At 43.4% G+C, this 26,589-nt stretch overlaps 1 protein-coding gene across 3 annotated transcripts in view; it reads right to left on the reverse strand.

Moving 5' to 3' along the window:
• LOC146008306 (myosin light chain kinase, smooth muscle-like) overlaps positions 1-26,589 on the reverse strand; it is a 71,162-nt gene that overhangs the window by 9,268 nt on the left and 35,305 nt on the right. For all 3 annotated transcript variants that reach the window (XM_083147467.1, XM_083147466.1, XM_083147465.1), the window contains exons 5-13: positions 24,183-24,218; positions 23,595-23,722; positions 22,153-22,306; positions 19,424-19,729; positions 15,838-15,940; positions 4,060-4,263; positions 2,998-3,215; positions 2,284-2,407; positions 385-537 (exon numbers count right to left, since the gene is read on the reverse strand). In XM_083147467.1, coding sequence (XP_083003593.1) covers positions 385-537; positions 2,284-2,407; positions 2,998-3,215; positions 4,060-4,263; positions 15,838-15,940; positions 19,424-19,729; positions 22,153-22,306; positions 23,595-23,722; positions 24,183-24,218 — 1,426 coding nt within the window. The remainder of the gene's footprint in view (positions 1-384; positions 538-2,283; positions 2,408-2,997; positions 3,216-4,059; positions 4,264-15,837; positions 15,941-19,423; positions 19,730-22,152; positions 22,307-23,594; positions 23,723-24,182; positions 24,219-26,589) is intronic.

Raw genomic sequence — 26,589 nt, forward strand, 5'->3', positions numbered from 1 at the left:
AATGTAGTGCCATTAGAGCTCTAGTACTTACATATAAATAAGTGGGTCCTACAGTAAGTTACTGGTCAATCAAATAATGGTTAAAGAAATACTATGCTTCAATTCTTCCTTTTCTCTCTGGAGGACCAAGAGGTCTTTGTACTATAGTTGTTCATGCACTAGGGTGACTCGCATGCAATTTGTCACTTTTGCATGCGACCTGAGGGGAGAAGTCGCACAAGTGTATGGCCAGCTTAAATCTTGGAGAGTGATAAAGTACCAGCCAATCAGCTCCCAAATGCAATGTTACAGTGTGTAAATAATGATAGGAGCCGGTTGGCTGATACTTTACCACATCGGCTTTATTTCCCCCTAAGGCTTAGTACACAGCCCCAAAAGTCTTACTTCGTGTTCTTTTGCAGCAGTCGCCTGATGAAGTCCTTGGCAGAGTCAGACAAGACAGCATCGGTTTCCTCATCAAATTCCCAGCATGCAGTGGTTACATTCTGCAGTGTTTCCACATCATTTTCACCTTGGAAGGGGGAATCTCCACTTAACCTGGAGAGAAGAAAAACACACAGAATTAGAACAAGCTAAACAAAAACAGCATATACAATTTAAAAACACTGCCTTTTGGGAGCAGTTCTTACTCACTAAACCAATACCATTGATTGATGCAGACTATAGGGTAGCCATGAAACCCTGAGATTCCAGTTCCCAACCTTCTATTGCTGCACGAACAGTGCCTGATTAACCAATAGGCTGATTAGGCTGCAGCCTAAGGACTGGTGGAAGGGGCCTTGCAGGTGACAGCCGAGGAACAAAGTTAAGGCCTAATTTATTCCATGCTCATTAGCTATCACCCATACTGATGTACTGTGTGGATAAAAATGACTGAGGTGACTGCATTAGATCCTACATGCCAGTTGTATAACCTTCATTACATGCACATGGGCAGTATGACTGGCAAGTCCCTGAGCGCACATACAGGTGTGTTTAGCAGTACAGGTTGAGTATCCCGTATCCAAAATGCTCGGGACCAGGAGAATTTTGGATAACGGATTATTCCGTATTTCGGAATATTTTAATATTTCAATGATGTATTATGAAGTATCTTGCATTTATGCTGTATAAACACATAATATACACACAAATATATTTTATTACCACATAAAATACACACAAACATATTTTAATTGTTCAAAAAACAAGGTTTCAAAACGTGAAACAAAATGTGTGTACTATCTCAGCACTGAATTTGAATGCCAAGCAATCATTGTCTTGCACATATATAGTGGCAGTTACATATCATTTCCCCAGTGATGCTGTTACAAATGTCCCCAGTGAGTTTTTAGCAAAAAAAAATTTTTTTTTCACTTTCTGGAATGTCCGTATTTCGGAATAATTCGGATAACGGATATTCGGATACGGGATACTCGACCTGTATTACAAAGGGTGCTACATGTGTATTAGCATGGGGCACCTGGAACCTTTAAATCAGGTCCTGTACAATATTCTGCGTAAGTTATTACATGCTGTGCTACTAACTGGTACTTTCAATTGACATTACTTTACAAAATAAAGTCTTGAATTTCAGTATTTATCTTTTAATCTTGTACGCACCCCAGCCTAGGTATAACTTCCGGTTTTATGTGCATTGTCCCCGTTCTCACTGCAGGCAAATTCCCGGGTCTATCATGCTGACCCGGGAATTTGCCTTTTAACACAGGTTTTTTTTTGCAGTGTGAATGGGTCGCATACCCGGATCTCATACACGGGTAAAACCCTTCTTTTTTACCCGTTTTTGAGATCTGGGTATGCAGACACTGGTTGACCCATTCTCACTGAATAAAAACCTGTTTTAAAGGCAAATTACCAGGTAGAACTTCTTCACCCGGGAATTTGCCTTGCAGTGAGAACGGGGGTCCGTCCCTGCAGTCCCCGGCATTATAATGCTGGGTAAAAGCCGTGTATTTCTCACTGGCAGTGAGAACACTATTAGTTGTGCCGGTAGCCCAGACACTTGGGCATGAAGACGAATACTACAGTATATGCAGGGCCATTAGAAAGATTGATCATAATGCTGTCCTATTACATTATATGGGCCACTGAGTTTATATATTTAAAGACATCTTTGCACATTTCATTTGAATCTCAATGTGAGACGCTAATCAGTGAATTTGGAAGATACTAGGAAAACAAAGATTTAATACAATTAAATGGGGCAATGAGGAGGATTAAACCACCTGGACTGGGATGAGGTATGATGACACAGGTAATGGATGTGTTTTCTAATTCACTTACAGAATGTAGCAAATAACTCCCAAACTCCACATGTCAGTGGTGAAGCTCACTGGCTCAAACGCAATGACCTCAGGAGCGACAAACTCAGCTGTCCCTTGTAACACCTTCATGGGTATTCCAGGTTCTAAGTGCAGAAAAGACAAAGGACAAATTGAGCCTAGAAAGAGCACAGCACTGCCTAGGAAAAAGCTTTACTGCGACTGCAACAAACACCATTACAGAACACTTTGCCAGATCTTGCTGCACAGGTTCATAACCATTTGTTTACCACTACCTAATAGAATCATAGAGAAGGGTGCCGGACGGGGTCCCGACAGGCATTTACCCGACATCGGGATCCCGACTGTCAAAACACTGAAAGCCGGGATCCCGACGGCCACCTGCCATTTTTATCTTAGTTGCGCTCCCCATGCTGTCCGAGTCCGGACAGTTGGGATCTTGACGTAGGGCTTTTATTCGGTTCTGTCTACACTTGAATTTCATTTAATGTTCATGTAGGTGAGCATTTCATGACAATAAAAGATATTATTATTATTATTATGACTGTCGGGATCCCGACTGTCGGACCCCTGTACCACCCCCATAGAGAATGCCCGATAGGTGTTGGCAATCCATGTGGGTTTCACAGCTCTGTAATTTTCCATTTAGTAAAGCAGTTTTGGTGGATTTATTTAAGTTTTTGCCAATGCTCATCCCTAAACATACACATCTCACCTAGTTTCCTGGCCAGGCCAAAGTCGATTATTTTGACCTTTGTGCTGATTTTGTTGATGCAGACAATATTCTCAGGTTTAAGGTCCAGGTGAACAATGCCCTGTTGGTGCATATATCCCAACCCAGAAAGAATCTGGGAAATGTACTGAATACTTGTAATTTCTGTGTGCTCGAAACTATCTGCCACAATCCGTTCAAACAGCTCTCCACCTGCAATACTGGAAAGGGAGCTGGTTTTAAAACAATATGTTGGGAGAGTGGATAAGAGGTAACATGGATGAAAGAGGGATGACTAATCCATAAAATTTGGAGATATGTTGCTGTATAAGGTGTGCCCAAATGAAAAGGAGACTTTAGCGGCGTTGTATCTAATCGCAGTGGGTTAATGTGTTTGCCGATAGATGGCGTGGCAGCTTCCTCGGTAGCATGTGTAGCAAACGGCTTCCCCTCAGTTTCTTCATTCCTGGAAAGTTGTTTTGTGCGGTTGGATGTATGATGGATTCCTCCAGATTAGTGCAGAGAGTTGTTATCCAATCTCTTCACGAAGATTGCAAGCATGCTTCAGAAATTTATTGCAGGATGAAGGCGGTGTATGGAGAGCAGTGTCTCACATGGCGCTCTACATTCCAATAGTGCCGATTCTGGCGAATGAGATGCTCCACAGCCGAAATCACATCCCGCCTCATAACAGACACCACCGGAATGAGGTGCACCGTGTGGGACACTGAGCAGAAGGTGTGCATGCGTCAGAAATGTTATCGCATGATGAGGGCGGTGTGTGCAGAGAAAATAAATTGGATAACAGCTCTTTGCGCTGATCTGGAGGAATCCATCTTGCATCTGACCTCGCAAAACAACTTCCCAGATATGAAGATACTGAGGCAAAGCTGTTCACTACACATGCGCAACTAGGAAAAACGCCACGCCATCTATTTGCAAAAACATTAACCCACTGCAATTAAATACAACACCACTACAGCTAAAGTCTCCTTTTCATTTGGGCTCTCCTTAAATATGGGTCCATGAGCAAATAGATGAGAAGGGTTAGATTGTATAACTCACTACTCCAGAATCAGGACCACCCAGCCAGGTTCCTGGAAAGCAGCAACGCAGTGCACAAGCCGTGGATGATGGAGTTTGTTCATCAACTCAACCTCTGCTCGAGCATTTTCCACATCCTTCTGTTTCCGTGCCCGCGAGAACTTCCCGGCAAAGATCTTTCCAGTGGCCTTCTCCTGCAGTTTGTACACTTGGCCAAATTTCCCCCTGAGAGATAGAGATAGACAAGCATGAGAACTGACTGCAGTCAGGACTGAAAGGGAACAACATGGTAATGTGGCATGGCAAGCTTCTGAGAGCAACAGAAGGATTTGTTGCATGAGGAAAACCAAAACCTCAGACGCACACTTACCGATTATTTTTTTTTCCTTTGCACAGAAATTTTTTTCTTTACCCTCCACAAATCGTATACTTTATACTCGTCAAATGTTGCCTGATTTATACCAGAATGGAGACCATTTATTTTAGTAAACTACCTTCTACCAGAATAGCCAATTTTAGATTAAAGGATCTATACATCTGCAAGCCTGTTTTATAGGAACTCATCTATGAGATCTGCATGCTGTTCACCTGCTGCAGGCTCTCAGACTGTAATGGGGCATACACACAGTACAATATGAACTATACAGTCCATATCGGTACAAAACATAGTACATATCACACTGTGTGTGTATAAAGCTTGTAATGCTGATGTGCACCACCGCAGGGTCAGTATCCGAAGAAAGAAAAAGAAAAAAAATACTGTTCAACTCTCTAGTCTCTCAGGAGAGCTCAAATAAGAGACAGAGTTGGTTGGATTCAATCGCACAGGATCGTGTATTGGTTGTGGATTATGCTCACAAAAATGCCCCCTATTTATGGTGATAGAGACCATATAGGTGCATTTATTTCAGGGGTGTGCTACCACTGACAAATTACATGTACTGTATGTCAAAAGAAGAGAAAAAGATTTGTCATGATGTGGTGCACCAACAAACGAATAAGTCCTAAAATATAACTTTTATTGTTCTATATTAAAGCAAGTGAAATATTAAAAAGAAAAACACAAATAGACAGACAAGTGAACAATGTTTGTGTTAAAAACTGCACGTGTGGGCGTGCCGTGTGTGCTAAATTTTTGTAATGTAATGAGCGGCTCATTCGGATGTACGGTGATCATTTGATATGCGCATAGTGGGTTCTACTGTTTCCCATCAGCCACAGGGACTGCCCGGACCCCGCTGCACCACCAGCACCGCTGCCTCCCCACTGCCCAGCATCCATCAGCTGCAGGCAGGGACCCAAAGTGCTGTGCCCATGCCAGTCCCCGCTGCCTGGATCCCCCACGCAGGTAAGTACTAGAAAAGGAGGGGGGCGCAGGGCAGGTACCAGGGGATACCGTTCCAGACCCATTCCCACTGGCAAAAAAACACCAAGTTATTACCTGGTAATGGGTTTTCCTCTACTCCACCATGGCAGCCCTCACTCATGGGTTTCTCCCTTCTGGGTAGTGCATTTGGAAAGGAAAGAAAGACACCAGTCCCAGCCCCCATAAAAGGGCTCCTCCTCCTTCCTCCTGTGTCTTTAAATTCTCCAGCTAAAAAACATAACAGGTTAGTACACACCACATAAATAACAACCAGTGAGGGTCGGGAATATATGCTGCCATGGTGGAGTAGAGGAAAACCCATTACCAGGTAATAACTTGGTGTTTCCTCTACCTCCCCCATGGCAGCCCTCACTCATGGGTCATACCCAAGCAGTATGCCAACACAGGGGGGGTTAATACTCACGTAACTGAAACATGAGCCTACTTCGGCTATAATAATCAAATAATAATTTTTCTTCAACTTCTTCACAAGACTGCCGCGCTCAGGATTCTTCTCCCAAACTTGGCATCTGCTGATGACATCACATCGACTCTGTAATGCCTTGTGAAGGTATGCACCGACGACCACCCTGCCGCTTTGCATAGTTCTAAAACTGAAACGGATTCTTTCTCCGCCCAGGATGAGGCGACCGACCTTGTGGAGTGAGCTTTAAGTCCTTCAGGCGGTACCGCGCCTCTTATTTGATACGCCTTTAAGATGCATTCCCTGATCCACCTTGATAGCGTTTGCTTGGACGCCGCCTGACCTTTTCTGTGCCCTTCCATCAGTATAAACAGATTCCTTGCTTGTCGCACTTCTGCTGTCCTCTGTTTGTATACTGTCAGGGCCCTGACAACGTCCAACATATGAAGACGCTCCTCCTTGCTGTTCGACGGGTTGGAACAAAAGGATGGGAGCACAATTTCCTGATTTACATGGAATTCTGATGCGACTTTCAGCACAAACTGTGGATTTAGAGTTACTTTATCTTCATAGAAATTCAGATAAGGCTCATCTATCCATAGTGCCTGCAACTCCGAGACCCTGCGGGCTGAAGTTATGGCCACCAGAAATAGTACTTTCCAAGATAGTAATTTGAGTGGTATTTCGTGTATTGGTTCAAAAGGGTCCTCCATGAGAACACCCAGTACCAGGTTTAAATCCCACGGTGGCAACGGATTTCTGACCCTTAGTTTCAGTCTTTTCACCGCTTGCATGAACCGGCGCACATCCCTGTTTGCCACGTCCCAGTATAGCATAGAGGCTAGTGCTGATATTTGCACCTTCAGGGTACTAGCTGAGAGGCCCATCTGTAGGCCTTTCTGTAGGAAGCTCAATATTGTCGCCACTAACTTTGGGTCTTTCTGCTCGCTTCTTGCCCTGTACATGTACCTTTTCCACATTCGATAGTATGTCTTCATTGTGGAACTTTTTCTGGCTTGAAGTAGCGTCCCGATAACTTCCTTGTCAAATCCTTTTGCCTCTAATGCCTTGGTCTCAGTAACCAGGCCGTCAGGTTCCAAGACGGGGGTTGTGCCCTCGTTACTTGTCCCTGCGATAGCAAGTCTGGAATTGCTGGCAATTTCCATGGGCCGTCTACTGCCAGTCTGCACACCGTGCTGAACCATGGCCTCCTGGGCCAGTAGGGAAGAATCGTTATGACTTGTACATTCTCCCTTTGAATTTTCTTTAGCAGTCTTGGGATTACCGGTATTGGAGGAAAGACATATGCCGTGTCCATGTCCCAGACTGCCGTCAGGGCGTCGACTTGAGCGGCCTGGGGCTCCCGGAATCTTGAAAAGTAGACTGGTACTTTCCTGTTCACTTTTGTTGCCATCAAATCTACTTGTGGCCTGCCCCACTTTCTCTCACTAAACTGTCGAAGATTGTGCTGTTGAGGGCCCACTCGCCTGGCAAGCATTTCTCTCTGCTCAGCCGGTCTGCTATCACATTGTCCTTGCCTGCAAGAAATACTGCCGAGATGCCTACCACCCTGGTTTCTGCCCACTCAAGGATTTTGGAGAGCTGTTCTAATAGTGCCCTGCTTTTCGTGCCCCCTTGATGATTTATATAGGACACCACCGCCTGATTGTCCGATCTTACAACCAGTTCTCTGTCCTGCGCTTGATCCTGAAAGTGAGCGCATGCCCGATACACCGCCTCCATCTCTCTCAGGTTGGAGTGGGATGCTTGCCATTCTCTCGACCAGTGGCCTTGAGCTATCTGGCCGGCACAGGTTGCCCCCCAGCCATACTGGCTGGCGTCTGTCGTGATCACCACCTGCTCTCTGGTGGCGAAGCTTCTTCCTTGTACTAGACGTTCCGTATCGGACCACCAATCCAAATCTTTCTTGGCGGCCTTTGACAGTGTTATCCGCTGGCTCAATTCCTTGCTGTCTTTGTCCCATTGTAACAGGAAGCACGCCTGTAGCTTTCGCATGTGAAACCGGGACCATGGTATTGTTTCTAGGGCTGCTGACATGAGCCCCAAGGTTTCCATGCAGTCCCGAGATGAGACCACTGTCCTCTTTCTCATCCATTCTACTTTTTTCAACAGCTTGTTTCTCCTGACTTTTGTCAGAGATACCTTCATGTCTCGAGTATTTAAGATTACTCCCAAATACTGAATTTTCTGAGTCGGGGCGAGATGACTTTTTTCCTCGTTTATGAGCCACCCATGGTATTTTAGGCAGTTTACCACTTCCGCCGTGTGCTGTATTAGAAGGTCCTCTGATTCTGCCACAATCAGGATGTCGTCCAGATAAGGGTACAACCTTATCCCCTTTCTTCTTAGCCACGCTATTATGACCACCAGCACCTTGGTAAACGTTCTGGGTGACGTTGCCAGTCCGAAGGGAAGCGCAGTGACCCCTTGTACCCTGAACCTCAGAAACTTCCGATGCCCTTCGAAGATCAGGACGTGAAGATAGGCGTCCTTGAGGTCTATTGAGGACATGAAGTCGTTTTGATTGAGATCCAGCATAACTGATTTTATTGACTCCATCCTGAACGACTTTATTCTTATGAATTTGTTCAGTCTGCGTAAATCTAGAATTGTCCGGAATCCTCCTGTGGCCTTCCTCACCACAAAGAATCGGGAGAACCATCCCTGAAACTGTTGCGGTTTTGCCACTACGCTGACTACCTCTTGGTCCAGCATTTCCTTCAAGCTGGATAACAGCGCTCTCCTCTCTTCCAAATCCTCTGGAATGGGAGACTGAACCAGGAAGTCGCCTGGTTTCCTTAAAAAGTCTATCTTGTAGCCTGAACGGACTACCTCTAGAACCCACTCGTCCGATGTGGATTCCTGCCAGGCGCTTTGGAACTTCAGCAACCTGGCTCCCACTTTTTGTGGGTTGGCGTCATTGTGGGTCTTTTTTGGAGGCGAACCTGCTCTCTTTGTTCCCTTGGCCTCGAAAATTGGCCCTGGAAACCCAAGATCCCCTTCTGTACGGCCTTCCTGGCCTATAAGCCCGTGACTCTCTGAACTCCTGCTGATATCTATTGAACCTCGGTGGCGGTGTCTTCTTAGCCGCCTTGTCTTGGGGTAACCATACTGATTTTCCCCCTGAAATTTTGGACACTAAATCATCTAATTGTTTTCCAAAAAGATAGTCCCCTTGAAAAGGCATTGATAATAGTCTATTCTTAGACTGTACGTCCGCCGCCCAGGGCTTTAGCCAGAGGGCTCTTCTAGTGGCAGCCGCTGTAGCTCCGGCCCTTGCCGCCAGGCGCACAGAATCTAATGATGCTTCGCATAGGAAATCAACCGCAAGTTGTACATCCTGCACCATTCTGAGCAACTCAGATCTCTTGAGGCCATCCAGCATGTCACTTTCAAGTTGCTGGCACCATCCTCTCAGCACTCTGGATGTCACGGCCATAGCCGCTGCTGGCTTTAAAGCGGTGCCTGCCACCAACTGTTGTTTCCTAAGACCCAACTCAATCTTTCTTTCCATTGGGTCTTTGAAAATATTGGCCTCTTCAAGAGGCAATGTGGTTTTTCTGGACAACCTCGCCACTGCTGCGTCCACCTTCGGTGGTACCTCCCAAGAAGCCACCTGCTGCTTATCAAATGGGTACATCTTGCTAACTCTGCTTGATGTCACCACCCGTCTATCAGGGTGTTTCCACTCCTCTGAAATCACTTCTTTCAGTGTGTTGGACAGGGGAAACACTTTCCCTTTGCGTTTTGTCTTTAAACAACATTTCCTGCAGACTGAGATCCTCTTGTGGATCATCGATATTTAATGATTTATATATCAAATTTAGCAGATTATCGATCATGTCGGGGTTAACCTCAGCCTCCATTTTATCCTGGCTAGGCCCCTCATCCCCTTGATCCAGATCAAACTCTGGTATAACTGCACTGGTAGATTGCCGGACTGAATCATCAGAGTCCTCACTAGCAATAATATGCTTTCTTTTGGATGATTTTTTCTCCACATCTGCTTTAGCCACAAACTTCTCAGCTAATGCAGCAGTTAACATCTCCACCAAGCCTGCCATTTGAGCTGGCTGCAGTTGTTGGGGGGCCTTACAACTGTCACACAGTATGCCGACATGCTTTTGAGGTAACCCCTTTTCACATGCTGCACATTTATCCAAATGTGGCTTTTTATGCTTAGATCTGCTCTCTTTATCCTTGCTGGTCTCTGACCTAAAAAAAAAAAAAACATTTCACTAAATAAGCTAGCCAAACTAACTCTAACCAGGTGGACACATACAGCACTAATAGCTTACCCTGACTTCCTTATATGATGCTCTTCCTCCATGGCAGCAGCGCACAGTCACTGAAATAAACCCACTAACAATCTGACAGGAAGAAACAGAAGTAGTAAACTTCCAGCCATTGAAAAACACTTATTCCCAATATCGAGGCAAACTGTGCAGCAGCATGCGCCACCGGCGCCTTACCCGGTTGTTGTGAGACCTCAGATCCTGTGGCGATACCCGCGTCCTCCCTGGGTCCCGCTGCAGGCGCCGGCTAATGTACGCATCCGCTCGCAGCGGAAATGCGTCATTCGCCGGCGCCGCGCCACGCTGCCACGCGCTGCCGCCGACGTCCGCCCACTCTGTGCTACGCACGCGGGCCAGGCAGTGACGCGGCAACGCTATCCCGCGCCGCCCTAAGCGTCACTCCTGCGGACGCCACCGCCTGTAGCTGCCCCCGGGGGGGACCGCATGCGGCCACGAATTCCGTCTCCCAAACAGACAGGGAGACCTGGTCATCTGCAGGGGGTAAGAACCACCGCAGAGACCTCCAGGAAGCCTTTCTTAGGTAGCCAGTGTCCACCTCCTACACCTGCACTTACCCGGAAAGGAAAAAAAGACACAGGAGGAAGGAGGAGGAGCCCTTTTATGGGGGCTGGGACTGGTGTCTTTCTTTCCTTTCCAAATACACTACCCAGAAGGGAGAAACCCATGAGTGAGGGCTGCCATGGGGGAGGTAGAGGAAAAACAGGGTAGGACACTGCTTTTTACCCGTTTAACAAATACCAGTATTTGTTAAAACAGGTAAAGTACCCTGGAGCTTTCCCACTGCAGCTCTATCCGTTTATAAAGGCTACAAAACGGCATTATACAGTTTAAGAGCTGCGTGGGAAAGAAGTAGGAGTCAGCCCAGTCTCCTTGAATGTAATACAAGTATTCTATATGGTTACTTTGTATAAACAATGAACTATTCGGTACTTGTTTCCTAGCACGGCCACAATCTTGTGGATCGTGTACCTTTAAGTTAAGGTACACGATCCACACGATGGACCCGATTTCCTTTGAAATCAGGTCCATTTTGCCGGCAAAAGTACAAAATCGGGGGCATCGCGTCGGTCGGGACCATTAAGATTGGTCCCGACGCAACCGACGCGATGCCCCCGATTTCCCCATAGGCTTCAATGTTAAAATATTTTTTAACATTGAAATCGTGAGGATCGCGTCGGTCTTGTGCCATTATAATGGCACAAGATGAGATGGACTTGATTAAGTCCATCTCACCTTTAAAAAAATGTGAAAAATGTGAAATGGGCCAATATGACCCATTTCACATTATAGATGTCCCCGTCGTCACCCCACGATAGACGCCAACCCGAAGCGTGGCGAGCGCAGCGAGCCCGCGAGGGGCGGCGGTGCGCGTCCTCCGACCTTTTCATTCCCCTACTATCCACGTCGGCGTGGAGTTGAGAATAGAATAGTGTGGCGAGCGCTGCGAGCCCCGCGTATAACTTCACAGGTATACGCGTCCCCTCGCCACGCTTCGGGCTCGGTGGCTCGCTGCGCTCGCCACACTATTCTATTCTCAACTCCATGCCGACGTGGATAGTAGGGGATTGAAAAGGTCGGAGGACGCGCACCGCCGCCCCACGCGGGCTCGCTGCGCTCGCCACGCTTCGGGTTGGCGTCTATCGTGGGGTGGGGTTTACGACGTTAAATTTGGGGGTCTAGGGAATATTTTACATTGAATCCAATGTAAAATCGGGTCCCAGGGACCCGATTTACATTTCATTCAATCAAAAAATCGGGTCGAAAATCGGGTCGGTCGCATCGCATGCGACCAAATCGCATGCGATGCGATCGACCCGATTTTTCCGACACGACCACCCCGATGTAAATCGGGGTGGCCGTGCTAGGAAACAAGTACCAACTATTCTTAGTAGGATGGTGGAAAACTGTATCAATCACATCAGAGTGGACTGTGCTACTGTTTATATAATGTACGCCAGCGCTACCTGAAAGAGCCCTAATTTTTAAAGTGATAGTGCATGTGATTAAGTATGTGACAAAGTTCACCTCCACCTATTCAGCAAATTAATAGTTGACAACTTTAACCATCTCAATAGGACAGCAATGATTGCGGCCTTTGGATAATATGTTCTTTAAGGAGATAAATAATGATACATTACTGATATAATGCTGCCTCAATCTCTAATGCAGTGAAGGAATAAAGTCATGTGTATGGACAAGTTAAGTACATTTTGATGGGTGTGGGTTGACCCTTATTAGGTTGCATTGGGTCGACCACTGAAGGATGACATGGCTTGGCTTAGGAAGACACCGGAAATAGATAGACATGGTTGGAATGTTGACAGGGTTGTAAGGTAGACAGTCAAAACATGGTCGACATGAGTTTTTCATGTTTGTCCCGAATGTCGACATGGACACTGTAGAAGTACACCGCGTCCCCTCGCCATGCGCCGGGTACACCATTCTAGTTTTCCTCCACGCCCCAGTGAATGCTAGGGCATGAAATACCACCCGTCGGCACAAAAAAAAAGGTGAAAAACTCATGTTGATGTTTTGACTGTCAACCATCCGATTGTGGACCGAATGCTTGTGTTGACCTTCCAACCTGGTCTACCTTAGCCATGTCGACCTTCAGTGGCAGACCTAATATGGGTCGATTTATGACCGTATCCCATTTTAATACCAGCAAAGTTTGTGGGCATTTTATCCAATTTGGTTTATTTCATATTGATTTCATCAGTTAACTTGCCATGAAGATACAGGCTGGGCACAGTACCACATTCTAATTTAGGTTTGGTTCTGACATGAGTGGGTTCCTAGAATCACAGGGCCACAACACTCCGTGGTCTATTCACAAAGTACTTAATGGGTTGAGGAGAAATAAGCAAATTGCACATGGTAACTTTTATCAAGTGCATTCTAGAACATTACATTACATACAGGAGCTGATTGGTTGCCATGGGAGACTTAGCTACTGGCACACTTCACTTTTCACTGCTTTATGGACCAGTCAGTGCACCCCCTCCCCCATTACTTTGGCACAGACCGATTTCTTTTTCTGATCAATAAATAGGTCTTCCTTCAAATATAAAATTATAGCATTTGTAAGAACATATGGGGGGGGGGGGGGGGGGGAGTATACACATGCCACTGATGAATATGCCTATGTTCTTGAATTTAGTATTAAGCTGATCTGTCCAATGCCTCTAACTCACATTGTGCAAGAACTTCCTATAGATGAGTCACAATCTAATACATGCTGTACTTCTCTATAATACTCAGACTTTATTATCCAACCTTGTCCTTGTGTATTTAACAGCAGGCCGTCTTCTTCCTGTCTGTTGCCAAAGAGTTATACTGTAGCATAAGTGCTCTCAACATGTCCATAGCTTGTTACCATGTTCCTTCCCCTCCCAAGTAGGCACCTGTATGACCAGTCACCTAATTATCAGTACTTTGACTTCAAATGCTATATTCCAACTTTATACTTATAGATTCTGTATTTAACATTTACAGGTAAAAAAAAAAAATTCTTGCAGCTTTACTTTAATTGAAAGACTAGTGACATCTAAATATGAATATCTATAATTAGCCACTAAAAAAAATAGTTAATAGTTTACAATAGTAAATTGCAAACGTAGCTTCTGTGTTCTGTTTGAAATGTAGTTTTTTTTTATGCTGGGTATGACCACTGTAATTCCTGTACACACTAAACAATATAACACATACAGTAACATAACAATACAACATACTGTAGCGTGCAGCTGAATGACCCTAGTGTTGGCAGATGGGCTGGGAGCATGGGTAGTGCATACACAGGAATACATACGAAATCCCAGCGGTCAGAATCCCGGTGTTCAAAATCCCGACGGGGGGGGGGGGGGGGGGGGGTGTGGATCGCTCGCCGTGCAGCGGGCCTAGTGCCTCGCTACGCTTGGCACACTAATTTATTCTCCCTCTGACTGCATACCCATACACACTGGCCCTTATTCAGATCTGATCGCAGTACAAATTTGTTCTCAAAATGGGCAAAACCATGTGCACTGCAGGTGGGGCAGATGGTTGTGCCCATTTTGAGAACGAATTTGTACTGTGATCAGATCTGAATAAGGGCCACTACCCAATGTGCAAGTTATGTCCGACTTGCTGGACTGACATCACCTAGTGCATGGGTCTTCAAACTGTGGCCCTCCAGATGTTGTGAAACTACAAATCCCAGCATGCCTTGCCACAGTTTTAACACTCCCTTATAGCAAAACTGTGGCAAGGCATTCTGGGATTTGTAGTTTCACAACATCTGGAGGGCCACAGTTTGAAGACCCATGAGGTCCTAGTGTGTAACTAGCTTTAGGTGGGTATTTACCAAAGCATGGAGTGGGAGATAAAGCTGAGATAGACATATAGCACAAAGCTGAGATAGACATATAGCACTAACCAATCAGCTTTTGACTTAAAATTTTACAGGCTGGATTAAAAAAAAAAAAAAAAAAAAATCTCTAGATGGAGCTGCAAAACTGCTTTCAAATCTGTTATGTAGTGACTGCTGCAAAAGAGCCAGCTTCAGCTACATCCTTAGCTTCCTAACCAGAGATTTTGCTTCTAGTCTGCTCTATACAGAGCTGATCTGTTTGGGAGTAAACAGCAGCAGCACTTTGATTGTGACACCCCAAACATTAAAACGCACTCTAACATTTTTTGATAAAGGTTTCTACTAAGTAGACATTGTACTCTCTGCCTAGTCATAACATTTATGTTTTAGACACCATTTGTCCATTACAAATTTTATTTGCATCATATGAGGAATAACCAAACATATGTTATTTGGAAAGACAACACTAAACTCTGCATGTAAGGAAGCCTGACATTTGTGTTACAGGATAATTCCCCTCCCTTTCTCACACATGAAAAGGTTGACATGGGGTTTGGGGGGGTTTTTTTTGCTTCTTTTTTTGGACTTTCATACTTTACCATCCACGTGGATGCTGACTGGCAATGGTAAAGTGTGCCACATGCAGCAGTAACTGAGTGAAGCACCTTGCCTGAAGCATGCCATGCGAGGGGACTCTGTACAGTAGTTTGGAGTCTACATCAGGGTTGCCGACCCTCCCGGAATTTGCGGGAGTCTCCCGAAAATCGGGTCCTTCCTCCCGGCCCCCGGAAGGGTGGGCAACCCTCCCGGAATTAGGGGGACCCCCACTGAGCCCCCCGATCGCGGCATTTATATGCCGCAATCCGCTGGTCTCAGGGGAGGGGGCGGAGCTAAAACGGCACAATCGTGACTTTTAGCCCCGCCCCCTCCATGGATAGCAGTTATTTCTGCTATTTTTATTTAATGGGGCGGGGCTTAATGACGTCAGTTAAGCCCCGCCCCCAAAACTCGTAATGCAAGATTCCTCTCCGGGCTTCTCCCGGAGAGGATTTTTTTAAAGTCGGCAACCCTGGTCTACATAATCCAATAGATACCAATAAATACTGAAAACAAACTCATGCTGGCCTTTTCAGGTGTCAATCATTGTGTGCACAAATTGAAAGTCTACCCTTTATGCCAAGGATGGGAAACTTTCAGTCTTACAGACATTGTTAAAGTACACATCCCAGCATGCAGTGCTACTGTAGCAGGGCATGCTGGGATGTGAAGTTCAAGAAACAGCTGGAGGGCCAAAGGATCCCCATGCCATAACCTCCACACTTACACTCCAAGCTTCTCCAGCTTAATGTAAAAGTCATCCACGGAGCCAGAGGTGTTAACAGAGACCTTTGCATACTCAATGGGTTCCTCATACTCCGATTCTCCATCTGTGAGTGACAACAACCAGACAAATCATCACAATGTGACAACACTGAGGTTTCATGATACAAATGTGGAAACAAAAAAACAGGACAGGACCTTCCCTTAGAAGGCTTTCTACACTTCTTCCTTTATGTAGTTCCTATTCTCCAGAAAATAAGATAATTTGGTTCATACAGAGGTGCATGGTACACCACAATCTTATGTGATTCAACTCCGAGAAAAATTAGAGACATCCACAGTTAAGGCATTACATTTCTTTGCTAAGGTGACGACCTTAATAAATAGGTATTACAAATTTTCTTAAGGTATCCAAAGACCAAGCTAGACAGCTGGCAAGTAGAAGTGAGTCTGGGCATGTGGGGAGCTATAATAGAAGATATAAATCTGTACACATCAGCAATGCACCTAGGATCACTGCCAATGCAACAAGGACGTTTTCACCCACCTCCTAAAAGGTCAAAGTATAAGAAAAAATAATTGTCTCAACGGAGACACTATCCATGGTTACATGTAAATGGGTATAAAGTTCACAACCAGGCTCCCATCAATAAAAAGGAGTGGAGGAGTACTACTGTATATCTGTAAGTAAAGTCCCATACATTGTCACCATGCTTTTCATTTAACACAGGGCGTTAAGCAGCATGGTACAAAAGGACCTACTGGTATTGCTGCCGGCAGATGGGATTTGCATTGCTAATATGGATTGAAGCTACTTGATTCTAGGATCCGTTAGCTCCAGTCCATACCATGACCATTCTGGTTTGAGTAGCAATTGGCACCCTAAGAAAGAATCATCACGGGAATTAAACTGGAGTATTTATACAATATGCTTGACATGTTAAAAAAAAATAATGAATGTTCTTTATAACTAATAATATATTTTATCCCAAAGGTGTTGCACTACTGCTTATCTTTTTTTTATTTTAGTGTTAGCAACATGGTACTGGCCTCATGACAGGTGATAATGGGAGGTTTGGCGGATTTAAAAAAGTTTCAATATGTGGAGCATCCTTCTATGAACAAGATAATAAGGGACCCAGTATCATTGCTACAACATGGAGGAATAATATTCATGATCAGTGGCGAATTAATCTTGTGGAGTGTTGCAGTGTGACGCCATTATTAACAACTTTACACTAGAAGCTTGATTTTCCTACAGCTCTATAGGTTATGGATCAAGTCTGTTTGATCCAATGACGACATAGTTGTGCTGCACTGTGAGATAGATGCCTTATGACATAAGATTGAGAATGTTTTTTTTCTGCCCAGCCTTTCATATTTCCGACCATGTATTAGAAGACTTAAGTATAACATTGAATGTATAAAAGTTGGTATACAGATATAAGATGTAGAAGTACCAGGCAAGGTACCTGTAGGATCCTTCCCTGGTGCTCTAGTCTACACTAGTGCATGAATGGTCAGCAGAATGCATTAACATTAGCGTGCCCGGCTCCCAAGCAGATGGACAGGGTATTTATATACCACAGGGCACATCGTAGCATAAAATAAATATGCCCTTTATACTGTTCAATAATCTGTTTAAGGAGTACAGATTAGGACCAAGCCACTATTCAAAGTTCATTCACACAAACCAGGTCTATTACACATTCGGGCATACATATTACTTTATACGGTACTTATATGTTAGTTGGGCACCCACTATAGTTAGTACACTCATACCCCCACTATCCATGTCGGCATGGAGTAGTGTGGCGAGCGCAGCAAGCCCGAAGTGCGGCGAGCGTAGCTAGTCCCGCGTAAAACTAAGCAAATAGCTTAGTGGGTGCCTAACTAACATAAGTACCCTTTATACCTGCATAAAGTTTACTTCCCTGATCCAGAATAGATCATCCTCAAACATTCGGCCACAAAGATCTCATAGGGCAGTATTCAATGACAAAGTTCTCTGTGCATGGAGAGCGTTTTATTTCGCTCTCCATGCACTCTCCGTGTTCCGGAGGGCTCGCTGCCACTCCTGCTCCCTCTATTCAATGTGGTTAAGACTCGCCGACAGTCTTAACCCCTGCAGCGGACGAGCGTCCGCGGCAGGGAGCTTTCAGGGAGCCGGGGGACGGAGCAGCCAGAGAGATTATAGTCTCCCTGGCTGCTCCAGAGGAATGTGGAGATGAGGGGGGCTCTCCGAGACCCAGGCAGCACAGGCTGCCCCCCCTATAGCCAGCGGGGGACCCAGTATTCACTGCACCCGATCGTGCATATTAACGATCGGGTGCAGTGAATATATGAATATGTAATGAGCGGCTCGAGCGCTCCGGCCCCCTGCTGGCTGCACTGTGTAAAAAAAGAAAAATAATAATAATTAAAAAAATATATATATTTTTTAAATTAAATATATATTCATGTGCTATAAGCACATGAATAAAAATAACATGCCCCTTCACAGAAAAAAAACAACTGATTTTCTGACACCAAAATTATAAAAAAAACCTTTTAGTTTAAAAGTTCACATTCCAGCTCCCCATCAAAAGATAGAGAATTGCTACACGGAGAAAATCACTTAGAAAGACGGAGAGAATTTCACATTGAATAGGGTTGCTCGCTTTTGGAGAGCAAAATGCTCCGTCCAAGGCGAACAAAGCACAAATTCTCCACAAAACACGGAGAACTTTTCTCATTGAATACTGCCCATAGTGTGGTAGAATTGACTTCAGCCCTGTGCTGAGTGATGCACTTAAGCACAGATGCGATACACCAGCGATTTACACTTTTTCCTATGCTCGCTAGGCGATCTAACTAGGTTAGACCATGCATGCACGGTCTATCTGAGTGGGTGATGGCGACGAGCACGACTGCGCTTCACCATAGTTTGTACACACCAAGCAGTCCATGCTTAATTTCTACACAATCAGTCAGATCGCTTAGAAATTAGGCAAAAATTAAATTTACATTTCTGGTCTCCAGCCTTCAGACATACACAACTTTGCCATAGTTTTGCATGCTGGTATGTGTAGTTCAACAGCAGCTGGAAGGCCATATGTTAAAAGCATACATGTTCAGGTCTGTACTGAATGTCCAGCAATATATGCAGTCTGTTGCGCCCTGTAACAGCATTTTTGCATAAATGTATGTAAAAACCCCCCATATCTATAACTAAGTATTTCTAAAAATGAAAAAAAATAATCTTTGAAAGCATTTTTAACAAACGTGCAGTATAGAAAGTCCAGTTGGCTGCTGTGAGTTTTAGCCCAGTCTATAATAGAGATTTATAAAACCTCCTTGAGAGGAGACACACAATGGCTTCTCATATCAACAATTCAGTATTGAATGGTCATTTTCTAAAACAAACAGCGCTACATCAATGAGTGAGAAGCTGATTGGTTGCTATAGGCAACCTATCCACTTTATCTCTCTCAAAAGGTTTATATATCTCCCTTTAGTTCACAGTTATTCACAGACTGGCATCAAGGCAGGAAAATATAATAGGTGATCACCCTTCAGTGTGTGTAGTATTCTCAATAATACTAGCTCACCTCCATTAGAAGACATGGTTACAATGTCTGACTCCTCTCCAGCCTCACTCACACCGTAAGTGTTACAGGCTCGTACCCGGAATTGGTATCGTTCTCCTGGTAACAGTCCTTCACTCACATGATACGAGGTGTTAACACAGGTGTTGGTAAGCAGGGTCCAACTGTCTTGCTCCGCCTGCTTCACTTCTATCATATAACTCAGAACAGCACTGCCTCCATCATAACATGGCCCCGACCAAGAGAGAGTGAGGGAAGAGGGCTGCAGGCCTGAGATGAGAGGCTTTCCTGATGGAGGAGATGGGTGGTCTGTATGACAGTAAAGAAGTCATTTTATTTCAATACACAAGAAAAAAAAATGACAAATATGTACAGAAAGGCAAAAAAAAAATAATCTTTCAAATCCACACATTGTTCTATAGTTTGGAATTCCCTAAAATTTCCCTTGATGGATAAATCTACCCTTTAAAATCTACATATAGCAGAACCACCGAAAACACTGCATATACTGTACATTCAATCGGTCGGCACGCTGTCTAGGAAATACTCAGACTAAAGCTGTGTACACACGCTTCGATTTTTCCCTGTTTTCGATTCTGCTTATAGAAGCAAAATCGAACCAACATTGAATGGTTTTTAGGACACTTTCGATCTGCATTCGATTTGATGCCCGCTGTTTCTCAAAATCGAATAGAAAAATCTACTGTGCAGCCAAGGAAATCTCGAATTCGATCCAGTTAATCGAATGAGTACATTGTGAAATCGAATCGAATGCACAAGTACAGATCTAAATGCCAAATGGATTGGGATGATCTAATGCCAGATGTAATAGAAAATCGAATCTAACATCAAATCTAAGCGTGTGTACAGGGCTTACGATTTGCAGATTCTGGGGGGGGTATTCCAGACAGTCAGAATCTCTGGCTAATTTTGCTCCACTCGACAAGACGTAATTCAAGCGTTTCTGCGGAAACTGCAGCAGATTGTTAAAACAGATCCGACTAGTTTTAAATTTGGATCTGTTTTGTCCGTATCCACCTTCAATGCGGTTGGAAAAAGCAGCATTGAGTAGGTGGCGGTTGCCTTTTCCCCTGCCGGAAATAGCTGTCAAGATGGAATACCCCGCTCTTACTGGCATTTTGAAACGTGTTAATATTCCCAAATGCGCAACCCGACTGTTGGGAGATCAGGACCTTGCCACAATTTCTCTGTAATGTATGGGCCCTAAATATTCCCAGAATTATTGTTTTAGCCCCCACAATGGCTTCCTCCACTGTAAGTATGCCACAGTATATACTGTCAGATATGTGCACTATCCAATATAAAATGATTACATAAAAGAGTTTAAACGAGGATGAACAACTTGAAGGTGTTTGTGAAGGTGGTTCTATAGGATGAATCCGCAAAGGCTTACATGTATCACAACAACTTCTAATAACCAGAAACACATGTGCCATTACAATGCAGTCATTGAAAACTAGTGGCTTTGAAATGTGAGCTGCTAAGAATGTTTGTAATAAACACATCCACACCCTTCTGCTGGTTGTATATTATAAGAGGTGGTGAATCATCTTACCATATTAATTTACATATGAAGGGAGGGTAGACAAAGAATTTAACTAGGAATGGAATCTAAGACCTTAGCAGGGCAAATGTACCAACCACCACCAAAAAAGAAAAAAAGCCATTCCGTTGCAAGGCGCAAGACCCAAAGCAAAGAGCAACACATTGCATTTATCTATAGTGAGGGTTTCTCCTCTCTTCGTCATATCTTTATATCCTAAGACAGAGGAGCTCATTTGTCATTGATCTCATTTGCAATGCAATCTGGCACAATGTTAGCACCCAAGATCGCATTGTAGAATGCAAGCACATAGGGTGAAGGTATCACTCAGCACAGACTCCTAAAGGAACCTGTCCCTACAATGTGCTGTAAGGCCAGACAGGACTTCTGCGCATAAACAGTCACTCCAACCACCATGCACATCAGGCATTTCCAGTGATGGGTTCCTGGGGAACCTTCTGGAACTACAGCACTGATCTGTAGACCATAGGCTGCAATGTGCTACCATATATCAGGAATGCTTTGCATGTCCTGTATTGATAAATCTGACACTATCACATCCCCTATAAAAAAATAATAGGGATATATCTGCTTGTGAGATTGGAGGAATTGCAAATGCCTGTTGCAGTCCCACTTTCATACATTCTAGTGATACTTAATATCCAAGTATCAATATTTAGAGGGAAGTAGCAAATATTGGTTGATAATTGGGATTTTTGTTTTTTTAAAGTCTGCAATAAAAGATTTAACTAAAAAAAATGCACAGCAGGCAAACAGAACAATAAAGCAATGTAACAAAATCTGCATCAAGTAATAGAATTCGCAAAAAAAATAAAAAAGTGAATGCGTATAACCAATACCAGGTTTTTTATTGAATTTAATGCGGTTTTCAATACAGAGTGATAACAATAAAGGAGGTCATGTGAAACATGCAAACTTCTGGTAATGTAACACTGTATGAAAAAGACACACAATTATTTATTTACAGTTTCTTATATAGCGCAGAATATTCCAATGTGCATTACAATTTAAATACATTACAATCGTAGGCCTAACTGGCTGCTATTGATGGCAACTTAATCTTTAAACCATTGAACAAATGTAATTTATGCCCGCCAATGTTTGCATCCATTTAGATTGCAACGAATGATCTACCAAGCCTACTTACCCACGACTGCTAGGATGGTGTGATGCTGTATGCTGCCATTCTGATTGTGCACACAAAGAGTGTAACCACCACGGTCTTCCTCACATACTTGTTGGATCAGCAAGCAGCTCGCTGTATCCGATGTCTGTACTGATACTCGGGGACCATCAATAACCTCAAAATTGAATATAGAGCGTTGTAAGAGCAGCAGAGATGGTGAGGGTGTGAATTTACATAGGCATGTCTAATCTAAGTATAACCAGTGTCCTGTGTGTATAGGAGGGAGGAAGGCAGATTAACAATCCCACCCAGTGTCATTTCCCTTGCTGCACTCTTCAGATATATAGTATACAGAACACTTGTTAACACATACACACACACACACACACACCATAGATAATGGGGGCTGCATGAAGCACCAAAATAACATTTGAGAGGAACCAGTCAGGTCAGAGGGGCAGGATTTGGGGGTGAGGGCGTCCCTAGGCATGATAATAATGGCATCCCTCCCCTGACTAATTGTATGATTTTTATTTATTAGTTGTAAGCCCTCATTTGAGGATAGACAATTTAATAGAAAAATAACAAAGCCACTAACGGACTAGTTGTTATGTATACATATTTACTAATTAGGATAGATTACAGGGGCAGTGTCTGCATGGCCTTTCCAGTTACATTTTATTCAAGATGGAATAGGTTACAGTACAGTGGAATATTTAGCAGCTTTTGGTACAATTCAGGCTAATAGTACCATCACAAGCTTTCAAGTGCCACCTTCAAACATGTGCCGCCCGTAGGCACGTGCCTCGCGGGAAGTTGGGGCTCTGCATGAACGGTAAGGAGCTGTGCATTATAACAATAGGCTGCACTGCCCCTTCACTGTACAGAGGAGGAGATTAAATAGAGCAACCTTGTAAACGTAATAGGCCGCACATTACACCACCTTCTCCATACAGTGCAGGGGCTGTGCATCCTATTACTTTAGTGCACATCATAGTCCCCACCACTGCCCAATTGGGCTGGTCACTGGGGGCCTCCTTGGCCAGAGCTACTGTGCCCCAACTTGAGCTCTCCAGGGAGGATTCTGCACATCTGCAGGCTCCATCGCCAGCAGGAACACACCCAGCAGCAGAACAGCTACTGGCCATACATCCTGAACAGCATCTGACTACTTGCATCCAGGCCAGTTGGAAAGAGAGGGGTACCAAAATCAGTTGACCACAAAAAAAAAATAAAAAAAATATATAAATCACACTTGTTCTGATGCCCCTGTCCACAGTCACAGTAGATAGCCATGCCACTACATAATGGCTATTTTACTGCAAAAGCACCTATTCCTAGCCTCATATTATAATGGGACTACTCATTTCCCCTTTTGGAATTTGTCCTGACTAAAACCAAAAATAGTTGAGGCTGCTGTAATTACGTCATTTAAATGCAAGCATGCAGTTAACTTTCTGTACCGGTTTCTTGTTCCGCACCCACGAAGCGGCCAATGGGGGCTTCCCTTGGAAAGCACAGCGTAGCTCTGCCTGCTCCCCTCTCTTCACTTCCACATGAGAAACTCCATCCAGGATTCTCAGATTGTCCTCTGCATAAAATAGGAGTAATAAGGGCAATAAGTTTCCAGATGTGTGGTGTAGCCAGACAGATCAGGTCAACTCTACCTAGTTGTTGACTGTAATCTTCTGGCTAAAAGCTTTTGTTAAATGTCAAGGCACAGAAGTATATTTAAGCAGCACTACACACCAAAGTAGTCCGCGTGTGCACTTCCTTAATGAACACATTGTTGAGACGCCAAATGGCACCTAGTCATTTGTTCTAATATAATAAGGACTTCATCAGATCTAGATTTATCATTGGGCCAAGTTCTAGTTACACTCAAAGGCCAATGGGTGTACATGCTACTGCCGGTGCCATTGCTAATCTAGTGTTACTTTTTGGTCAATTAAAATGTCATTTGTATTCCCCCCTAAAAATGGAATTTTAATTGATCAAAAAGTAACTTTAAAATATATAATTTGAAAGCATAAAACAAAGCTACAACTTACCAGACCTATGAGGTTTCCTCTTCGGTGAAACAGGTTCTGTAATAAACAGTAAAATAAAACTACAGTAGGCTTTATAGTAAAAATACCAGCATATTTTAGAGACAATTATAGGTACCCCCCCCCCCCCCAGTTAGTATTCCTTGGGCCCCCTCAAATCTTAAATAAGGCCCTGGTCAGCAGAGTTTTCTAAATACTAGAATATTAATACATCCCGCAGAAATCAGAAGTGACTTGTAATATCTGTACTGTACAGTAGGAGGAGCAATATTCCTTCTAATACACAATATTTACAGTGAGCACAAGGTATGACATCAGATACATACAGATGCTAAGCATAGGAATTCACACATTACATCACCATCTATTGTGTAATAAAAATGTACAGGTACTGTATAAATGTTCGAATGTTAATGTTTATAATCAATGAGTTCTGATATCATCACATCAGATTTAATTTTATTTATTTAGGGGGGGAAACAAAACAAAACATGTTTTGAACAATATACCCATTCAGATATTGGAAGCCACCTCAGAACTATGAAAGCTTACAGCCTCCTGCATTTATTTGGGAACACAGCTCCTGGGCAACTTCAAGAATGCCAACAAATTACAGCAGACTGTACAAAAAACACCATTATCACTTGTGTATTCTATCATAATATTGATTTTAAAAGCCGTGCCTCATCACTAATTCTGTGCCCTAGGCAGCAGTTGCACTGATCAAGATAATTGTTGCTTCATCTGTCTTTGTAAATAAGTTATATTTCAGTACAATCATTCTAAGCAGATCTCACGGTATCCCAGACACAGCTACACATCAGGTTTTAAGTAGATCAAGATGACGAAATTGTCTAGTGATCTACGATTTCATAAAAAAAAAATAAAACAGAACTCAACTAAAACTAAAGGTGCGTACACACGTAGAGAATTTTCAACCAGTCATTAGCAACAGGAGTAATTTCAGAGGATTGGAAAAAGAGCAAACATGGTACCACTGCACAAAAGTGGAAGCAAGGAAGAAATACTTTTGTAGATTATCTATGTTTACAGGATCCTAAACAGCAAGGATTTTTTGGGGAGTTCATGTCAAACAAACCTTATTGTCTTTTTTTTTTTAATTGGGTGTCTAAAATAATAGAGGGGCTGTAGATAGATCTTATCTAGACTTTAGTAAGGCTTTTGACATTGTCCCACATCGTAGACTGCTAAACAAACTCGAAAGCATGGTACAGGATACAAAGATGGTTGAATAGAGAAGAACTTGGTTGCAGGCTAGATAACAGTTTTAGTAAATGGAGTGTATTCACAGGAGGGCAATGTTACCAGTGGTGTACACCAGGAATCTGAACTTTGACCAGTGCTTTTAATATCTTTATTGCTGACATTGCAAATGGTAGTGAAGGGAAGGTATGCCGTTTTGAAAATGACACAAAAGTTATACAACAGGGTAGAGAAACCAGGAGGGGTATAACAAATATATGGATGATATAGGCAGACTAAAAAGGGATGGTGAAGTGCATTATAAACAAAAAAATTTAAATCATGCACTTGGGTCTCAAATAGCCAATAAAATAAATAAAGTATTAATGGCACTATATTTTAAATACTGTAGTGAGGAGGAAAGGGATCGAGTCACTATTTCATGTGACTTAAATGCAGGTAATCAATAGAACAAAGCATTGAGGAAGTAAAGTCAGATGCTTGGTTGCATAGAGAGGACAGTACAAGGACAGACAGAACAGTACTCTCTGGGTTTTGGGGGCACAACTTATTCAGAATTTCTTTAAAATTTAACTTTTAATTATATCTTTAGATAAGGAATAAAATTAACTTACAGCACATATACAGTGACATACAAATACATGAAACAAAAATTATAAATCGCCACTCTTTATAAATATTGGGCGGTTTTGGAGCGACTGACAGATAAATTAACTTTTTGAGTTTTGCGAAAAGATATACTTTTTGGTTAATGTATTACTCCAATATTGCAAATATCCTCTTGTGACTTTCAATTTCCTTGACTGTGTGTAAAATCAATAATCAGGTTAGTCACAGACAGAATATTGGTGCATGCCCTGTGAGTTAGAGCACAGTGGGAGATAGCAGAATATCTCTCCCTGTGTTCAGTGACACTTTTGTATAAACTTTTGTCTCTGACTGCATATATATTAAAGAGTCACGTTTGCAAAGGATGAATAGATATTAGTGCATGCACTTTATATTAGAGCACAGTGGGAGATAGCGGAATATCTTCCCCTGTGCTTAGTGACACCCTATAACAGATATTTCTAAACACTGTTTGATTGCAGTGTTAATTGGATAACAATATGGGTTGATTGCAGTGTTAATTGGATAACAATATGGGTAATAGAATAATTATATTGAAAACCTGACACCGACACAA

The sequence above is a fragment of the Crinia signifera genome, chromosome 6 (genome assembly GCF_055691185.1).
Source record: "Crinia signifera chromosome 6, ASM5569118v1, whole genome shotgun sequence".
Lineage (NCBI taxonomy): Eukaryota > Metazoa > Chordata > Amphibia > Anura > Myobatrachidae > Crinia > Crinia signifera.